The sequence below is a fragment of the Artemia franciscana genome, chromosome 11 (assembly GCF_032884065.1).
Source record: "Artemia franciscana chromosome 11, ASM3288406v1, whole genome shotgun sequence".
Taxonomy (NCBI): domain Eukaryota; kingdom Metazoa; phylum Arthropoda; class Branchiopoda; order Anostraca; family Artemiidae; genus Artemia; species Artemia franciscana.
This window is the reverse complement of record NC_088873.1, coordinates 25,407,386-25,426,835: the sequence shown is the minus strand read 5'-3', so window position 1 is coordinate 25,426,835 and position 19,450 is coordinate 25,407,386. Positions and strand designations below refer to the sequence as shown.

At 33.9% G+C, this 19,450-nt stretch overlaps 1 protein-coding gene across 1 annotated transcript in view; it reads left to right on the top strand.

Annotated features, from left to right (window-relative positions):
• The window catches only part of LOC136033019 (protein wntless-like), a 49,692-nt gene that overhangs the window by 4,120 nt on the left and 26,122 nt on the right, over positions 1-19,450 (top strand). The window contains exons 3-5 of the mRNA XM_065713559.1: positions 3,901-4,079; positions 11,308-11,413; positions 16,798-16,830. Of these exons, the coding sequence (XP_065569631.1) occupies positions 3,901-4,079; positions 11,308-11,413; positions 16,798-16,830 (318 nt within the window). The remainder of the gene's footprint in view (positions 1-3,900; positions 4,080-11,307; positions 11,414-16,797; positions 16,831-19,450) is intronic.

The following is a 19,450-nucleotide window of genomic DNA, read 5'->3' as shown; positions in this document are numbered from 1 at the left end:
GGGGCATCAGAAAAGTATCTTTGCTTGAGGGTTGGCACAGTAGTGCAACCAAAACTAAAAACTTTAGGCTAAGTTCTTTTATTTGATATTGCATGACATTTCTTCTGTACTTAAGGGTACATTTTTAAGGAACCCTATAGCTAAGCAGGCCCACTGCTTGTGAAGACAATTATAATGCCCTTTTATTTACTTTCAATCCAGTAACTAATATTGTCTGACAGGGCTAAATACTAAATAGCACAGGGATATTCGAAAATTGGATGACTAAAGGATGTAATTTTTGGGGGAGTAGTTGGGTGGATTAAACTTTGAAAGTTGTTGGGTAATAAAACATTCGATCGTCTATTTCAATCAGCTATTGCATTGAATAGTAAATAGCAATATGCAAGGGTTGGTATTTTTTTAACCTCCAATAGGCGTAAATGAAAGACAAGCTCACGTAAAAAAATAATTTTGTTACCAGAAGACTGGGACAGTTACAGTTACTTTTCGATGTAATTACCAAAAAGATTGAGTCATTTTTCATATCTGTGGACAAGCCTTTCAACTCCCTCTTCAAGGAATATTGCTGCCAACAAATTCAAATGATTCTTGACATTGGGTTGAATGTCCTCATTGGTTTGAAAGTGCTTCCTAGCTATGTTTGCAGTTCAGGAAAAAGATAAAGTTGTGGGGTGCTAAGTCAGGACTATACAGCAGCTGATGCAAAATCTTCCATTGGAATTCTTCAAGAAGCCATTGAGTTGCACCAGCAGTGTGTGGACGAGCATTGTCACAGATCAGAATAATTTCAGCAGTCAGCTTTTCTGTTCATTTGTTTCTAATGGCTCATCACAAAGGACGCAAAGTTTCACAATCAGCAGCTAGAGTGATTGCTGCACAATTGTTTGCTGTACAACTCCACGGTCATTGCGGTATTAAAATGAGCATTAAAGTCTCTACCTTAAGTCAGTTTGTTACCTGAGAGTGTTTGTTTCTACCTCTGTCATTTTCCTTTTTAAATTTCAAAATATATTATTGTTCTTTGATTGCTTCTTATTTAAATTCCCATATAATTCTAATATCGAAATAATTTTTGACTCATATAAAGTGACGTTTATTGGGGGAAGGGCTTTGCCACGCCTAAACTTTGCCTTTCCTAGATTCTACCTTTTTTGATATTTTCATTGAAAAAAAAAACTGGAAAAAACAAAAAGTTTTTTTTCCACAGAAATTGAAAAATAAATCACCTTCCTAAATTTTCTTGAATTGACGCCATGGATAAAACCACCATACGTCTGTCAAAATAAGCAGAAACAATAAATGGTGATCTTTAATCAACCATCAAACCTTAAAAATGCATCAGAAACTGAAGCTAATATGTTGATTTCGAAATGTATTAACTTGAAAACTAATAAAAAAGTATAAACTATGATTATTATTATTATTTTATTTATAAGCCACTGAACAAAAATGTAAATTGCTGAGTAAAACATATATCCAAAAAAGAAAACAGAAAAAGCACTAACTATGAATACATATATATATATATATATATATATATATATATATATATATATATATATATATATATATATAGAAAAATAAGTTGTCTGTGTGTGTGTGTGTCTGCCGAGTGACGTCATGTTTGTGTGTTGACTGACGTCATGTTTTCGACTGACAAAATTACAGACCGGGACATCGGGACACAAATGACGACCGGGACACCAGCACATCTTCTATCTATCTATATATATAAAAATAAGTTGTCTGTGTGTGTGTGTGTGTGTGTGTGTCAAGTGACGTCATGTTTGTGTGTCGACTGACGTCATGTTTTCGACTGACGAAATTACAGACCGGGACATCGGGACACAAATGACGACCGGGACACCGGCACATAGGGAATATAAATGACGACCAGGACACTCAAAGAGAAAGCGACCGGGACACAAGGAATGTTCGATTAGCAATCACCATCAACAAAGCACCGGGACACAAATGACGACCGGGACACAGGGAGTAAAGTGACGACCAGAACATCAGTAAAAAAAAACTAAAAAAACTAAAAAAAAGGTAAAAACTTCAAAAAAACTAAAAAGAAAAAAAAGAACTAAAAACTAATAAAAAAACTAAAAAAGCTAAAAAACTAAAAAAGAAAAAAAATAAAAAAAAGGAAAAAAAATGAAAAATAAAGGAGAAAAACAAAACTAAAAAAAATAAAAATAAAAAAAACTAAAAAGAAAAAAAGGGGAAAAATACAAAAATTTATTTCATCATAGACACAGGGAATATAAATGACGACCGGGACACAGGGACACAACTACAACGGGGACGCCGGGGGGCACAGGGACACCGGGACACAAGGAATATAAATGACGCCCGGGACACTCAAAGATAAATCACAGACTGGGACACCGGGACACAAATGACGACCGGGACATTGGGAATATAAATGACGACCGGGACACAGGGAATATAAATGACGACCGGGACACAACTACAACGGGGACGCCGGGGGGCACAGGGGGATATATAAATGACGACGGCGACACAGGGAATGGTCGATTAGCAATCACCATCAACAAAGCTCAAGGACAATCATTAGAATCATGAGGTATAGATCTGAATACGAATTGTTTTCCCATGGACCATTATATGTTGCATGTTCAAGAGTCGGTAAACCTGACAATCTATTTATATGCACAGAAAACGGGACAGCAAAGAATGTTGTATATTCGCAAGTTTTACGTAGTTAAAAACATATATATATATATATATATATATATATATATATATATATATATATATATATATATATATATATATATATATATATATATATATATATTCACAGGTGGGACATAGGGACACAACTACAATGGCGCGTAACGACTTACGCGCGCGGGGGCTTGGGGGGGGGGGTGGGCGCGAAGCGCCACCCCAACAGCTAGTATATACATATATATATATATATATATATATATATATATATATATATATATATATATTTATATATATATATATAACCTATAAAACTATATATATATATATATAATACATGTATATATATATATATATATATATATATATATATATATATATATATATATAAATATATATATATATATAATATATATATATATATATATATATATATATATATAATATATATATATATATATATTATATTATATATATGTATATATATATATATATCTTGTATTATGAACACAAATCTTGGTACCACTTTTATGAAAGTCTCTGTAGAGTTTGTGGCCGCCTTTTGGTTTTCTGGCCTTCTAGAGGAACTTCCATCTGTTAAGTCTAAAAATCTTGGTTTTCAATCAATTATTAAATATTGATAATTTCAAATAAATATAGGGTTAGTAGATAGTATCACAGTTGAGTCATCTTGGAATTCTGAGTTTTATTTACGGAAGTGAATATTAAAAATTATTTTTTGACCTTTATTGGTAGGACATTAGATTGTTGTTTTTGTCGTTAGTTTGTGCTTGCTTCCTGATGATGAGGCACTATTCTGTCCCTCACTTGCCCAGCATTTTTTTTTTAGTGTTTTGTTATTCTTCGTTTCTCTCTTTTTTTGATTTGAAGTTTTGATTAGGCAAAAATTTGTTCCTTTACTCCCAAGTATACGAGATCAACTTGGGGCTTATTATTTTGCTGGATACGGTTAATTAAAGCAAATTTATGAAAATGTAAAGGGTCGCAGCCAGTGCATATTTCTTCAGGTTTTTGTTTAAATCTGTCATGTTTCAAAGAAGTTTACCAGTGAGAATTTAGTATACAAATGAATGAGGTCTATACAGTTTACATTTCAAATTTCCGAAGTTCAATAACCAAAATTGAATTCTCATCTTTTGGTTGTTTTTTATAGGACTTTCTACATTTTCCTTATTATAGCCCCTGCACCATCCAATGTACAAGTTGCGCTTGGTGTCAAGTGTCTTGATCCAACATTTAACAAGTCCGGTTGGTTTTACTCTAGAGGAAAAGGAGCATGCCAGAGTATTGAAGATTTTACTGACCCGCTTGTATTGCAGCGATCACTGACTGCTAATAACATCGTTTTTAGTTTCCAGGTAATTCCTAGTTCTTTCCTAGAATATAAATGCCAGGTATGGTGAACACAGATACATAATTTTTTTTTCTGTGGACTGTCAGTGATGTATGGGGAAATTATGAGCCACCTAAATTACATAGATGTTCACTGTTGGATGTAGAGTACGAGGGAATTTTTAGGGGTAACCCGTTTTAAAAAAGAACCAGAATTCATCATTTAATGGGCACTATTTATTCAATCATTACCGTTTGTGTCGGAGTATGGTTTTTAAGATATAATTTATATATTTTAGCTTTTTTTGTGACGAAAAGATAGTTTTCTTATTTTTTTTGTTCTGTGAAGAATTTACATTTCTTCTTGAAGGTCCTAAAGTGGAGAATTCTCTTCATTTAACAATGAACTACAAAACAAAATCTATCCTTTAAATTTGGCTATAGACTCATATGTGTCACACTGTCAGAGCTATAAATCTAGAAAAAAGGTAATAATGGTGACTGCGATGGTGCTTTCAGCTCACAAACTAAAACATCTCCCATTTCCTTGTAAAGATACCTTGATGCAATGTTTATAGAACTCCTCATGAATGGATTCCAAAGCGAAAATTTTAGTATTATAGTACAGAATATTCTCCAAATATTAGAACGGGTTAATCTAACTATTGCTGTGCCCATCCAATGTTCAAGGTCTGCCTATTAAGAGATTCTGAAACCGAACATTGGTACCAAGGTCTCAAACGTTTATTATTTAGGTCAATGGTTTGCATTTCAAGCGAAAAATGATACTCCTTTCCAGAGTAAAAATGGGAATTTTTTGAAGCTCGTAGAACACGTTGCAAAGTTCTATGGTTTTATGGCCGGACATGTCAGAAAGATTTCTTCTAAAGAAACGAATATTCACTACATGAGCAAAAATGTACAGAATGAATATGTTTATATCCTTTCGAAAAAGATCCAAGACCATATTTTAGAGCTTCTGCGGCATGCAAATTACTATTCTATATAATTTTAGCCTGCACTCCCGATATCAGCTACACAGAGCAAGTGACATTGGTGGTAAGATTTGTCAAAATTGTGGCGGATGTGTTCATTAGGGAACATTTTTTAGGCTTTGTTCCTATTGCCAATTCTTCTGGCAAAGGCCTCACAGAAGTATTACTTAAAGAGTGGCAAACACGAGGCATTCCTTTAAATAGCATGAGAGGTCAGGGATATGATAATGGTTCTGCAATGACAGGAAAGTATGTTGGAGTTCAGAAGATGATTTGTGATTTAAATCCTCCTCCTTTTAACTTACCGTGTGGAAACCACGCACTGAACCTTGTAATTAACGACCCTGCTCTCTCTTGCAATGCTGCAGTAGACTGTTTCAGCACAGTTCAAGAAATTCTTTTTTTTCAAGTTCTACTCACAGATGGAGTATTTTGCTTAAGAACGTTTCAGATCTTAAAGTAAAACCGCTCTGTAACACACGATGGGAGAGTAGGATTGAGACCTTGTTGCCTTTGTGATACCACATTGAAGAAGCATATGATCCCCTATATGAAGCTTCTCAAGACCAGAAACTATGCATTTGGTAGGAACTCCGCCTTGGGACTTGCTAAGAAACTACAAAGCTCCAAGTTTCTGTATTGTTTAGTAACATAGCACGAGATCCTACACAAAACAAATATGGTGAGTAAGTCGTTGCAAAAAGTCACAAACGATTTGCAAAGTTCAATGGATATAATAAAAAGCGTGTAATTATTTCTAATCAAAATGAGATCTGATGAAGGAGTAAACAACGTGATCACCGATGCCAGGGAACTTGCAGAAAAAATCGTTATTGTTCCTGAGTTTGAAAAGAAACCACAGTCCGCCGAAAGTAAAAAAACAACAATTTCTTATGAGGGTTAATATAAAACTGTAAATTCTGGAGAACAATCATTTAAGTTCAGTTCCTTCTTTGTCATGCTAGACACTGCAATATCCTCACTAAAGGAGAGTTTTGAGATGATGGAAAACCATGGTGAAAGTTATAAGTTTCTTTATGACATTCAAAGCTTGCAGAATTTCGCGGATAAAGAGGAATTGAAGAAAGCCTGTAAACATCTTCAAATCGTTTTGAGGGAAGGAAAAGACTGCGATGTGAACGGCGACGAGTGGTTTGAGGAGATACGAATTTTCACAGAAATGCTGCCTTCTAAGAGGCCTCCAGTTCAAGCTTTGTCGTATATAACAAAACATGGTTATATGGGCACATTCCCAGAAGTTTTTATTGTACTGAGAAATCTATTAAAGTTTCCAGCATTAGTTGTAAGTGGCGAAATTATTTAAAGTATATAAAAAATTGCTTAAGTCTACGTCGAGTCAAGTTTGACTGAGTGAGCTTGCATCCATGGCCATTGAAAATGACGTGCTAAGTGATTTTAATACGGACAGACTGCTCAATGAGTTTTCAAACATGAAAGCTAGGAAAATTTGTTTTTCATTATAAAAAGTTGTTTGTTGAGTTTTTCATAAGTAATGTATTTAACTGATAAATTGTGAATCGTATTTTAATTCCCCATGTTTAATAAATCACCTTGTTGTTTATTGACATATTCCATTTTAACATTTAAGTTAAAATTATACTACACAATAAAAGTTCGTCTATATTTATTGTTACACTTTTTACTAGAAAACCCTGCACACCTTACTTTAAGGGCAAATAATTATATTTCGGTCTACCAGGGGGAGGGTGAAGAATAGTCCGCTTACCCCAAAAAACGTCTATGGCCGCCCCTGGGTGGAGATGTTCCGGGGGAATTATCCATCGCTTATTTTTCGCGTGTTTTGATATCCGGGAAATAATATCCACGGAAGGAAGTGATCGAGAAACCGATTAGAGATTAAAGTCTTATTCAGATGAAATAATGCTAAGGAGAATTTTTCAGACTGACTTGTCCACAAGCATTTTTAATGGGAGGGGAATTTTCAGTGAGGGTGGAACTGTCTGAAGGGAATTTGACAGGGGGGGCTGTACTTTCCGTTCGATGACATTTCCACGGAGGAGTTTCCCGTGAGGGAGGTGTGTATAGAGGGTGAGTCAGATTTACTGGCATTGTTTGAAAAACGGTCAGAAATTAAATAAAAATAATTAACTGAGAGTAAGGAGCAGCATTAAAACTTAAAACAAATAGAAGTTTTTCCGTATGTGAAGGGTTGCCCCGTCCTCAATACAACATATAACACAACACGCTAATAGCCTACAGAGCAAGGTATTGAGGGGGTGACAACCCTTCATATACGGAATAAATCTGCCAAAATTAATATACACATTTTCTTTTAATTTTTATGAATGTGTGCCAAATTCGAACCTGCATTAGTTGAAAAACGTTCTGAAATTAAATAAAAAAACGAGTTTTTTTTTACTGAATGAAAGGAGCGAAATTAAAATTTAAAACGAGCAGAAATTATTTCGTATGTTAAAGAGGCTTTCCCCTCCACATCGCCTTGCTCTTAACGCTAAAGTTTGGCTCTTTCTCACAACTCTATTAATAAAAAAAAACAGCACAAATAGCTGGGCGTTGAGGAGGGGAAAGCCCCTTTCGTATACGGAATAATTTCTGTTCGTTTTAAGTTTTAATGTCGCTCCTTACTTTCAGTTAAAAAAAAAAGATATTTAATTTTGTATAAGACACACTCCGTACTAACCAACTGCTTTTAGTCTGTAATTACCTAGTAAGAAAAACTTTAGCAAATACATTGACTGTTCCATTGGAGAAGTTTTTTCTTTAGGTGGGGGAGGGTACTTTTCAAAGACATTTATTATTATTATAAAGGAAATAATTTCAGTTAAGTATCCAAGTGGTCATGGCATGTAAAATGCAAGAAAAAGGTCTAAATACAAACACAGCATAATGCCCGGAAGGAGAGAAGGAGATAGGTTGATAAAAAAGGAATATTAGGAAGTAGACATTTCTTTAAACAATTTGAAAAGATAACAAATAAGTTTTGGTAGACTATTTTATTTTAGAATTTCAGAATTATATCATGAAAAGAGAAATCACCAATGCAACAGCACAAACACACACACACAAAAAAAAAAAAAAAAAAAAAAAAAAAAAAAAAAAAAAAAAAAAAAAAAAAAGAGACAGAAGGAGAAAAGGAAGACTGTTTTCCTAAATTAGTGATTAATATAGACCAGTACTTGAATGAGGCCTTAACCCTACTCATCCATACAATCACATAGGTCAAACAGCATAGCCACACACAATCAACCATAAAGAATAATCCATGGACAGGCAGTCATGTCGTCAATAAGTATAAGTCGTCATTTACCAAACAATAGAAAAAATAATATAGACAAATAATTCAGAGGCAACACCCAACATAAGGGCTCATCAGGAGAATACACTGGCCTATATAGGGTTTCGCCACTTTAAATTCTCTACCCAGCACAGTGTTGTGGCTACCACAGAATATCCATGGCATCCCCAAGTCAGGTATCACCCCCAAAATACATGCCTATGAAAAAAAAAAACAGCAAATGTAAAACAACCAAGTAAAACCAAAACAAGCTTATCCTGTTAATATATCCCTCCCTTTAGCAACAATAGGTAAACTAAACATTATAAATTTTACCAAATCACAAATATTAACACATTGCAAAAAACCTGAATGAACTAAACAATTATAGAATTCATCTTTACCATGTGGCTAATTTTTAAGAAAATCCGCTCAATTAGTGCTTAACTAATTTGAAACCAGTGTCCAAACAAGGCTGATTTTCTTTCCTTAAATTTGGGCTATTGTTAGTATTCCTAGGTTCCTCAGACACTCGATGAAACTGTTTATCTCTAAGTCCTTTTGAGCTAAAAACGTTAGTTCTGGTATTATATTACGATCCCTCCCCTCTGCTTTGTGTTTAATTTTTTTAATTTTTGCACGCATTTTGGACATTCATTATGTTACCATTAGATTCTATTTTTTGTTTAAGTAAAATAAGTTAAGCAGTTTGGTTGTCGGAGTTGTTTTAAAATAGGCTCGATCCTACTTTATTAACAGCTTCTTTCTGCGTAATTTTATAGGAAATCTGCATTTTTCACACTGGAAATTCAGTTTGGTAACGTGGCTGTGATGGTAAATATAGACCTTACCAAGAGCTGGTGTCGCGGTGCTTTTTGAACTTACTTCTATGGTGAAAAGCTATCGTTTCTTATTCTAATCTTTGAATTCGATCGACAATTTTTAATGCGTGAATTTTAAAGTTATCAAGTTTTACTGCTCTCTAAGTTTGAATTAGATGAATGCACTAACCCTTGGTAAAAATTGCCTCTCTTTTTTTCTACTGAAAGCCACCTTCTATAGAGGGTCGAGTTTTATACAACATGGGGCGATTCTAATCCTCTGTCTTTTCAGAACGTGAGAAGGAGACTTCAAGTGTCATTGTACAAGCGCTTTTGAAGTTAGGGCTTCTGAAATATTATTGATAGCTAAATAAATTATCCGAAAAGAACATAAAAAAAATGGATGGTAGACGATTGAAATCAGGATAGGTGTTAGCGATTGTTTGTTTAAAGAAAGAAACGGTACATCACATTTTAAATGAAAGTACGGATATCAGATAAATACCAGCGGGGTAGGTATACCTTGGCTGAACCATGAATAATGCAATTGTTTGATGCTGAAAAAATGCTTGGCTCTCTGAAAGTTTAGATGGCAATGATCTAGTGATGGTTTGATTTGGTAGACCAGACAAGTATCCCGTAACGAAATCTATTCATCGAATCGAAGGATTTTTTGGCAGAATCATTGCCCAAAAAAAAAGGATAAACACGAATGAACACATATCGTGCTGATTATAATGAAAGTACCTACTAAGAAGGAATTGAAACATTGATACTGCTAATGCATTAGTTGATCAGGAGCTTTTATGGAGAAACAGCATGAATTTGTCCCCTTATTATTAATACTGTCGTATGAGGCTGGACAATTACCATCCATATTTTTACTTTGCTAATGGGGAAAATGCTGCAAATGTCTTTAAAAGATATTTTATTTAAATGTCTCTAATTATTTGTATTCTTTCCTAGTATCCCTTGTTTTAGAGTTGTTTTTTTCTTGAGTTTAATTTATGACTTTTCTGCTTGTATCATCAAGGGTCGTTTGTTAGAAAATAAGGCACATTATGGCAATTTTCCATAGTTTATAGCAATATGTACCGGTATATACCTACCCCAACGAATCGTTACCACCTTTTCTACTTGTTTCCATTCAAACTGAGTATGAACCATTGTTTCCATTTAACCTCATAATTCTAAACTAATTGACAGAAACTTGTTTGTGTGTGTGTGTGTGCGTGTGTATTTTGTTTTATTTTGAAACACCACACTGTTGAACCTACCAAAGCGAATCTTCAGACATTAAAACGAAAAATAATATTAATGGCTGCACTGAGGGTATTTTGCTGGATTGAACTTTCTACTTGGAAGATTTTCAATGTCAATAAAAAATTTCAACAGTATGTTATATACATAAAAAAAGAAAATGAATCATGGAAATAAATTAGGCTAGGGGGGAAGTGGTCGCGGCTAGTGGGCTCATAAACAGGACAGGTAGACCAGGGTACATCTAGAAGTTTCTGAGACATCACCAATAAATCCAGTCGGAAGGGTATTACCGCCCTAAATCTCTCTTTTGTGTGTGTGTGTGTGTGTGTCTGTGTTTAGTTGTAATATGAAAGGTCTTAAGGAATCAATCGACCTCTTTCTCAAATATAAAAGCCGTATTTAACTTAGAAGTTATCTCCGGCTTCTAAAAATAAGACATGTCTTAAGTAGATGCGATAGATCTCTTTAATAAAATTCTCATTGCTTGAAGTTCAAGACCCTGGGCATATATCTTTTATATTTAGCAGACAGTATAAGCTGGAATATGTAACTCAACATGTTCCAAAATATATCGGATTTGTTCCGATTCTGGGGACAAAGTTTCTCTTAAACAAACCTTGAAATCTTGTTTAAAAAGATAATATAAAAATTAAGGCCATAACTTGCCATGAAACTTCTCTGCTCTTTCCAGGTAATGAAATATTTTTCATTTTTACGGGTTTTAAAAACATCTAAAAAAGAAATATTACTATGTTTGCCATTCATGAGAGAGAAACAACTAAAATTGGCGAACTGTCTAGAAAGGACAAGCTGTTCTTTGACATTAGACACCTTGATTTGTTGGAAAATGCTATTTGTTAACAAATTATATTTGATATTAAAAACAATTTTTTTCTAGCTACCACTTCCAAGAGAAGGTGTTAGTTTAGATTATTCAAGGTGGATGCAGAATTTAATTGGAGTACTTCAAGTAGATATCGCTTACAGAAGTGATGATGAAATGGGTGAGTAAAATAGATAATTCATTTAATTTCAACGCTAGACGTCAAATGAACAGAGAAGGCTTTACAGTGGAGGTTTTGAACTTATTCATATCAGTTTCGAACTCAGACACAACGAAAACCCGGTCTTTTTCCTTCTTTTCTTTTTTTTACTAGGTTTCGCGGTAACATCACTATTAACTACCGCTAGCTCTTTTTAAATGTATATTATACCTCCTCTAAAAACAACAACTGAAAGGTTCTTTTGCGATAAGAAGGTAATTCCACGTGACAACAGTACTCCGGAAAATCCCATCTTTAAACATTTTTGACTCTCTGCTATAGGCAGTCGTGAAAAATAGCCCCATGGTGAGTATATGCCATTGCCTTTACTCTGCCAGTTATAAATTTTGACTGCTCCCCCGGTAGATGGCAGTGTATATACTTGTAAAACACTGGTATAGATACCATGATAAAGCGCTTCAGTGATAAAAGAGGGGAGCTGATAGGATATATACGAAATGCTGCTCCCCTGATTGCTCAGTTATGCATTCGGTGAACAGTAGTAATAAGGCTCTATAGGAAAGGGTAAAAAGACGACAAGTATGTTCAATGCCAGGCAAAATGGAAAATATGAAAAGTAGACGGATAGATTAATTGAGGTGAAAGTTTTCGCATTTACTTATGTCCCCGAACTTCTGGGAGCAAGATAATTTCCTATAATCCATTTCTGATCACTTTTTTTGTTTGTTTTTTAGCTTTAAAATTGTTTACTCAGTTCAGTTCAGATTACTACTGCTACTAATCACAACACACCGCAGCACCAAGCCACCTGAGGCCAACACAGCTACGCCCACTCCTCCATCCCAATCTATTCAAAGCCTCCCTCTTTACACCCTCCAGGAATAGGAAGTCCCATTTCCCTTAATTTTTTTTGATGATATCCTCCCACCCGAACTGCGGAAGAGTTGCTTTTTGCTTAGCCCTAGACGGTTGACCGAAAAGGACAATCTTCGGCAATCCTTCATCCATAGAACGTGCCCCAGCCATCTATACCTTTCTCTCATTACAGCCCTACAAAGCGGGATCGAACCACAATTTTCGTACAGCCTACTATTTGAAATACAGTCAGACAACCGGGTACCCAGAAAAATCTATAGGCAATTCCTCTGGAAAACATCTAGCAAATCTTCATCCACTTTTCAGAGCGCTCATGCTTCAGGACCATATTTGACCACTGTCTTCAATGTAGCTTCTAATATTCTAATCTTGGTTTGTAAACTTATCTTTCTATTCTTCCGAACTTTTCATTAACCGTGAAAAAACACCTCGAGTCTTGGCTATTCTACTTTTGATATCTTCATTGCTCCCACCGTCTTTACTAATAATACTACCAAAGGACTATCCTAGCCTTAGCGACTTAGTCTTCTTAACTTTAATTTTCAGACCTATTCTAGCACACTGAATTATCGAAACCTCTCAAGGCTCATTCATTTTGCTCACACTTTCATCTAGTGAGGAAATCATCAGAATAATCCAAGTCTAGGAGAGTTTTTCCTCCCCATTTGATTCCGTGTTCTCCCATTGCCCATCCTGTGCTTCTAAAGACAAAGTCCATCAAAATGATCCATATAAAGGGGGATAGAACACAACCCTGTATAACTCCTGATTTAATACGAAACCAGCTGCTAACCTCATTTCCTGTGAAACCAGCTGCTAACCTCATTTCCTGTGAAACCAGCTGCTACTCATTACCACAGTAGTGGTGGTATTATCGTACATACCACTAATCACTTTAATCTATTTGTCTGGTATACTATACAAGGATAAGACCGTCGCTAAGGGTCTTCTATCAACAGAATCAAACGCTTGCTCATAACCTATAAAACTAAGGACCAAAGATACTTCTCAATTTTTAACCTACGAGTGAAAATTTTGTCGACACATCCTCTACCCTTTCTAAAACCATACTGTACTTCTTTTATAACTATGTCTGCAGCATCTGTCAGTCTAAAAAGTATCACAATATTAAGTAATTGCTACCTACAGACTAGGCCAGTACCTCACTCTTATCACACAGTGATTTAAATAGGGTTTTCCTTAACTCGCTAAGTACCTTTTTCAAAAATCATATTCATAATCTTCAGTCTAACCTTTTAGCCATCATATTTAAGAAACTAATTCACCAAAATATAATTTCTTAGAGTCTTGTTATTTGTTATTCTTTTCACTACTGTTGCTAATTCTTCTTCACAAAATAAATCTTCCTATACATCCAAGGTATCACAAACTTTTTCCTCCATATCTTTTCCTGTTACTCTATTCCGGTTTAGCACATTCTCAAAATGTTCTGCCCATCTCTCTTTTACTCTTCCCAGTACAATATTTTACTGTTATGACGTCTAGCTGCATCTTCCAGATCCCGGCAATTTTATCCATGGCCTTCACTTCACACCCCCTAGTTCATATTTTAATGCTTTCTCCATTTTCGTTACATTTCTTTTGTTTTTATATAATCTATCACTCATCTCTCTATTAAACATATAGCTTTTTCACTAATATTCTTAGCTACGCTCCTAACTTTCTTCCTTAAGACACTGTCGGCAGCTTAAATTATTTTCCTAAAGTTATTCCATCCATCTTCTACATTGTCAAATTTTAAACTTTGCAGTTTAGTATTCAACTGTTTTTGTAAAGTTTCTCTCAAATTCTCATCCTGAAGTCTACTAATATCATAGCTTCCTGGGAGGTAGTTACCCTTCTGAAAATTTAGTTTAAATTAACCCTAAACACTATTAGATGCTGATCTTTACTTTTAACATCGGTAACTGTGAGAAAAACAGCACTCCTATATGCCGTAATATCTTATATTGATCCTGCTAGTCTTCGGTTAATCAGCAAGGTTTGCTGTCTTACCATCACATGAACACCACGTTAACTTATGGGTTATTTTATGACCCAACATCGTATTGACTATAACTAGATACCTACATTTTATGTATAACAAGATACTGGTTATAACAATATGACACACATATTGGTTATAATAATATACCTGCAAAATTGCAGCAGTCTGTAGCCATTACTGTTTTCTTTTCCTACACCAAATTTATCTAGGCTAGAATAACATCTATCCTAATTTCCACCGATCATAGAATCTCCTAATAAAAACACCAATATTTCTACCTGGCACCCTGGCTATTTGCTCCTGTAACTGTAGGTAAAATCAATCTGAGTCACTAATATTTCTGTCACTCAGTTTTACAGGGACACACTATAACTTATACCCTGAATTTTTTAGTCATAAACTGAGCGATTAGTATTCTATTATTATTACCTCCCAGCCTAAACAAGACTTAGCAGCTTCCTTATTAATCATGAGCCCTAATTCCTGTCTGTGTACCCCATCCCTCCTGCCTGAGTAAATAAATTCTATACCACCTTATTTCATTCTTCCTACCCCTAAGATCTGAGTTTCTGAAATAAGTCCATTTTGAATCGTCTGAATTCGTCTGCTTTTTTGCTTAGTTCATCAACAACAGCTCTATTTGTCTTAAAGCCTTGACATTATCATTAAGCAGTGCCGTGTGTGGATCGAATAATGAGAAAATACCAAGGCCAAAGAATTTTAATAGAAAAGCAGTGCTTCAGTTTTTCAATATTCCATAGTTTCTTGAAACTTTCAAACCAATCAGTGCAGCATTACGTTTAAATGATAAATGTTTATGCACATTAACACCCAAATGTTTTGCAAATCCATTTTCTGGTCTTAGTACAATACCCCTCGATGTTGCTATACTAATATATATATATATATATATATATATATATATATATATATATATATATATATATATATATATATATATATATATATACGAGGCTTCTGCAGCCTCGTGGATTATATTGCGCATGATCAGTCTCTTCATCCAAGCTTTGGGTTTGCTCATCAGTTGCTTGCTCTTGAAGAGCTTCAAAGCGATTAGACATCTCGTAGCTGAATGGCTGTCGTATATTAGGACCATTGGAGTGATTGGTGTGAAATCTTTGTGGAGGTTTCCTCTTGGGGCGTGGTGCTAGTCGCAACTTTAGATCTGACTTGACTAGAAGGTGATCCGACCAATTTTTTGAGTCAGTATCCAATCCAATGTACGGTCTACTATTTGTAGCCATTGATTTCCAACGGCGGGACATGAGGATGTCATCAATCTGGCTTTTTGCTCTACCATCTCTTGAATGCTATTTGACTCTAAAGCTGGGCCTGTGTTTGAATAAGGTATTGGTGAAGAACAAATTATTTGCCATGGCAAAACGAAGAAGCCTTGATCCCCTGCTACATCTAGCTCCAGGACCGAAATGGCCAATGGCAGACCCATTATTGGATACTCTTCCCCTGTTTCTGGCGTTTCCAATAAAGTCGGCTCCAATAAAGATGAGGTCTAGTTTTGGGACCCTCTTAAGTGTACAAGCTACGAGTTTGTAAACTATGGAAGCACTGAAAATGAAAAATAACAAAAAGATGCTGACAGCTTGTAGGGCTCAAGTATTTTGGAAGAAAAAAATCGTCAGAGAAAGTAATTAATAAAGAATATAAGGAAAAACGAATTAAACCTTTTGTATATATTTCATTAAATTTATCCATTAAAATTTAGTACATATGGCACAGAGCACAACTTTCATGAATTCCAAATAAAAATTTATCTGTATACTCTGGACTTTGGACAGCTGAGGATTAGCTTAAAGGCATTGAGAGATTTGCATTGCACTATGTGGATCTTTCTGATTCTTTAATGCGCGAAAAATGAAACTTAGATTCTTTCTAATCTATGCAGCTGGAGGGTCTTCTTGACCGACTCTGCTGCTCAGTCTATCTTAGTCAGTATAGACACATATATTTTGATTAAATAAAGAAAATATGGTAAATGTAATAAGATGTAATAGGTATTAGTAATTGTTAAAAATACCTCGATAAATACTAAAAATAGTTGAATGTGCAAAGTAATTCTTATAAGAATTAAATAGAATAGTGGTAAACACCTTCAGAATGTCTCTAACGAGACAGATTTTTAACTATCCAAAGGAATATTTATTTTAGCGCATAATTGAAGAAACAAATATTTAAATGGCTAGATAATTCCAATTCAAATTTTTGTGTTAAAAATTAGTTTAGATAAGGTTAAATAATAATTATTTTGAAGCCCTTTTATCTGTTGTCATTTTCCCATTAAAGTAAAAAGTTTAATTCACAGCCAGTCTAGTAGAAGAAAGCATGTATGCTTCCTTATGAAACTACTCCAAGCCCCTCTCCTAAATATATTGTTTGGGGCCAGTATTTTAAACTTGGAAGAACCATAATTTTATTTTTCTTAATTGTTTCCCTAAACTATGAATCTTTTTTCTCTTTATAGGTGTTTCGTCCGGATTAAACAAAACTGGAATTGGTAAGAATCAGTTCTGTATTATTTTCCAAACAAAAGTTTCGTCTGTACTTACAACTAATTTTTAAAAACTTGAACAAAACAAGTTTTTCAAAGAAAAGTAAAGAGCTCCATTAAACCAAAAGTCAGCACAAATAAAGTCAAATAATCTTCCAAGCATAAAGCTACTACAAATTAGAACTCGATACGAACAGGAATTACAATAATTAACCGAGTCAAACATCAAAACGAGAAAAAATTACCATGAGTAGGGCTATAAACCCCCATTCCTTCTCAAGGCCAGAACATAAGTTGCCCTTTACTAAAAACAAAACACATGGTAAATGTGTTCACTTTTTTGACTTTGATAAATAAAAGGTTATTACTTATGGGTTAAATAAAAGTATATATATATATATATATATATATATATATATATATATATATATATATATATATATATATATATATATATATATATATATATATATATATATATATATATATATGACGAAAAGAGAAATCATCCATGCGACAGCACAAATACATTAAAAAAAAAGAAAAAAAAGAAAGGAGATAGAAGGGGAAAGGGAAAACTGTTTTCCTAAATTAGTGATTAATACAGACCAGCACTTGAATGAGGCCTTAACCCTACTCATCCATACAACCACATAGGTCAAACAGCATAGCCATACACAATCAACCATAAAGAATAATCCATGGACAGGCAGTCATGTCATCAATAAGTATAAGTCGTCATTTACCAAACAATAGAAACAATAAAGACAAATAATTCAGAGGCAACAACCCAACACAAGGGCTCATCAGGAGAATACACTTGCCTATGGGGTTTTGGCACTTTAAATTCTCTACCCAGTCAAGTGTTGTGCCTACCACAGAATATCCACGGCATCCCCGTGTCAGGTATCACCCCCAAAATACATGCCTATGAAAAAAAACCAGCAAATGTAGAACAACCTAGTAGCACCAAAACAAACATATCCTGTTAATATAATCCTCTTTTTAACAACAATAGGTAAACTAAATGTGATAAATTTTACCAAATCACAAATATTAACACTTTTCAAAAAACCTGAATGAACTAAACAATTATAGAATTCATCTTTACCATGTGGCTATTTTTTTAAAAATCCGCTCTATTAGAAACACAATTCAAAATAAATGGCGCTGCATCATCTTTTCGCGAACCTCCGAAGTTAGCCGAAAATTTCCTTTAGTATTTCCAGATAATTCTTTTGGTATTTATTTAAAAGTTCGTTGTAATGAAAACTAAATTTTTGAAATTGCCAGGTTAATTTATTTGTAGAAAAACCTCTTAATATCAATTTTTGGCTTAAGATTTTACATCTATTTTTAAAATCAATATAATTACTACAAATCCTTGCATAATGAAGTAACTGTGAGAAAAACGCCGAATATGTGATATTTGAGTGTATATTACTTTCAGGGAATGGGAAACTAATCACTTCAAAATCAAAATCATTCGTTTTATTATACATTTTAAAACTTAATTTATTATTATCAGAAATATTAATATTTAAATCTAAGAAATAATCTTCATGACCAGCGCCATGACTAGGTTCAAGAGTAAGCTCTGATGGATATATATTTTTAGAAATATCAATGAAATCCTTACAATTTAAGACCAAAATATCATCTAGATATCTTTTATTATTTGACAAAACATGTTTTAAATTATTTGGATTATTCTTATCCATCATATATTTATATTCTAGTTGACTTAAAAACAAGTCAGCTATAAATGGGCTGGCATTCCCCCCCCCATGGGAATTCCCACGATTTGCTTGTACATATCACCACCAAATCTTATATAAGTATTGTATAAAACAAATTCTAATAACTCAAAAATCATATCCAAGCTGTAACATCTCAAGTTAACTGTAGTCTTAAAGCAATTTGTCCATATAGCTTTTTTATTATAAGTGTCTATTTTTAAGAACCTTTTACTAGATAAGAGGAAAGATTTCTTGATAACAGTTTTTAAATTATCTAACACTACATTAAGTGATAAATTAGTATACATTGTCGCAAAATCGAAAGACCCAATTCTTTTAGCTGAAACCATTGTTAAAGAATCTATCACCTGCAGTGAATTATTAACACTCCAATATGGATTAAAATTCGAAAAATTTTTAATACCAGAACAATAGGTTTTAAGTTTATTTATAATTTCCTTTAAAATAAAAGAGAGGTCAGTAGCAACAATGTGGGTTGGACATTTAGCTGCTCCAGCAATAAACCGTGGTTTAGGGGGATTCTTATGAAATTTTACAGTCCAATATAGGAAAGGGAACTTTTTATCATTGTCATTTATTTTAATATTGAAATTTTTAAAAAGTATTTCTTCAATCTTTTCAATTAAATTCTCATCCTCTAAATTTACCTTTTCGTAAACATTACTTGTGCATAACTCCCTTTTTAAAATATCACAGTACAGCTTCTGACAAATTATGGCAAAATTATTATTAGCTTTATCCACTGGCACAATTACAAATTCATTCTGTAGATTAGCAATTGCTTGTTTAATCTTAGTGTTACTATTTTTTAAGTTAGAATATATTTTATTTCGTATTCTACTAATAATTAAATTCTTCCAACTTTG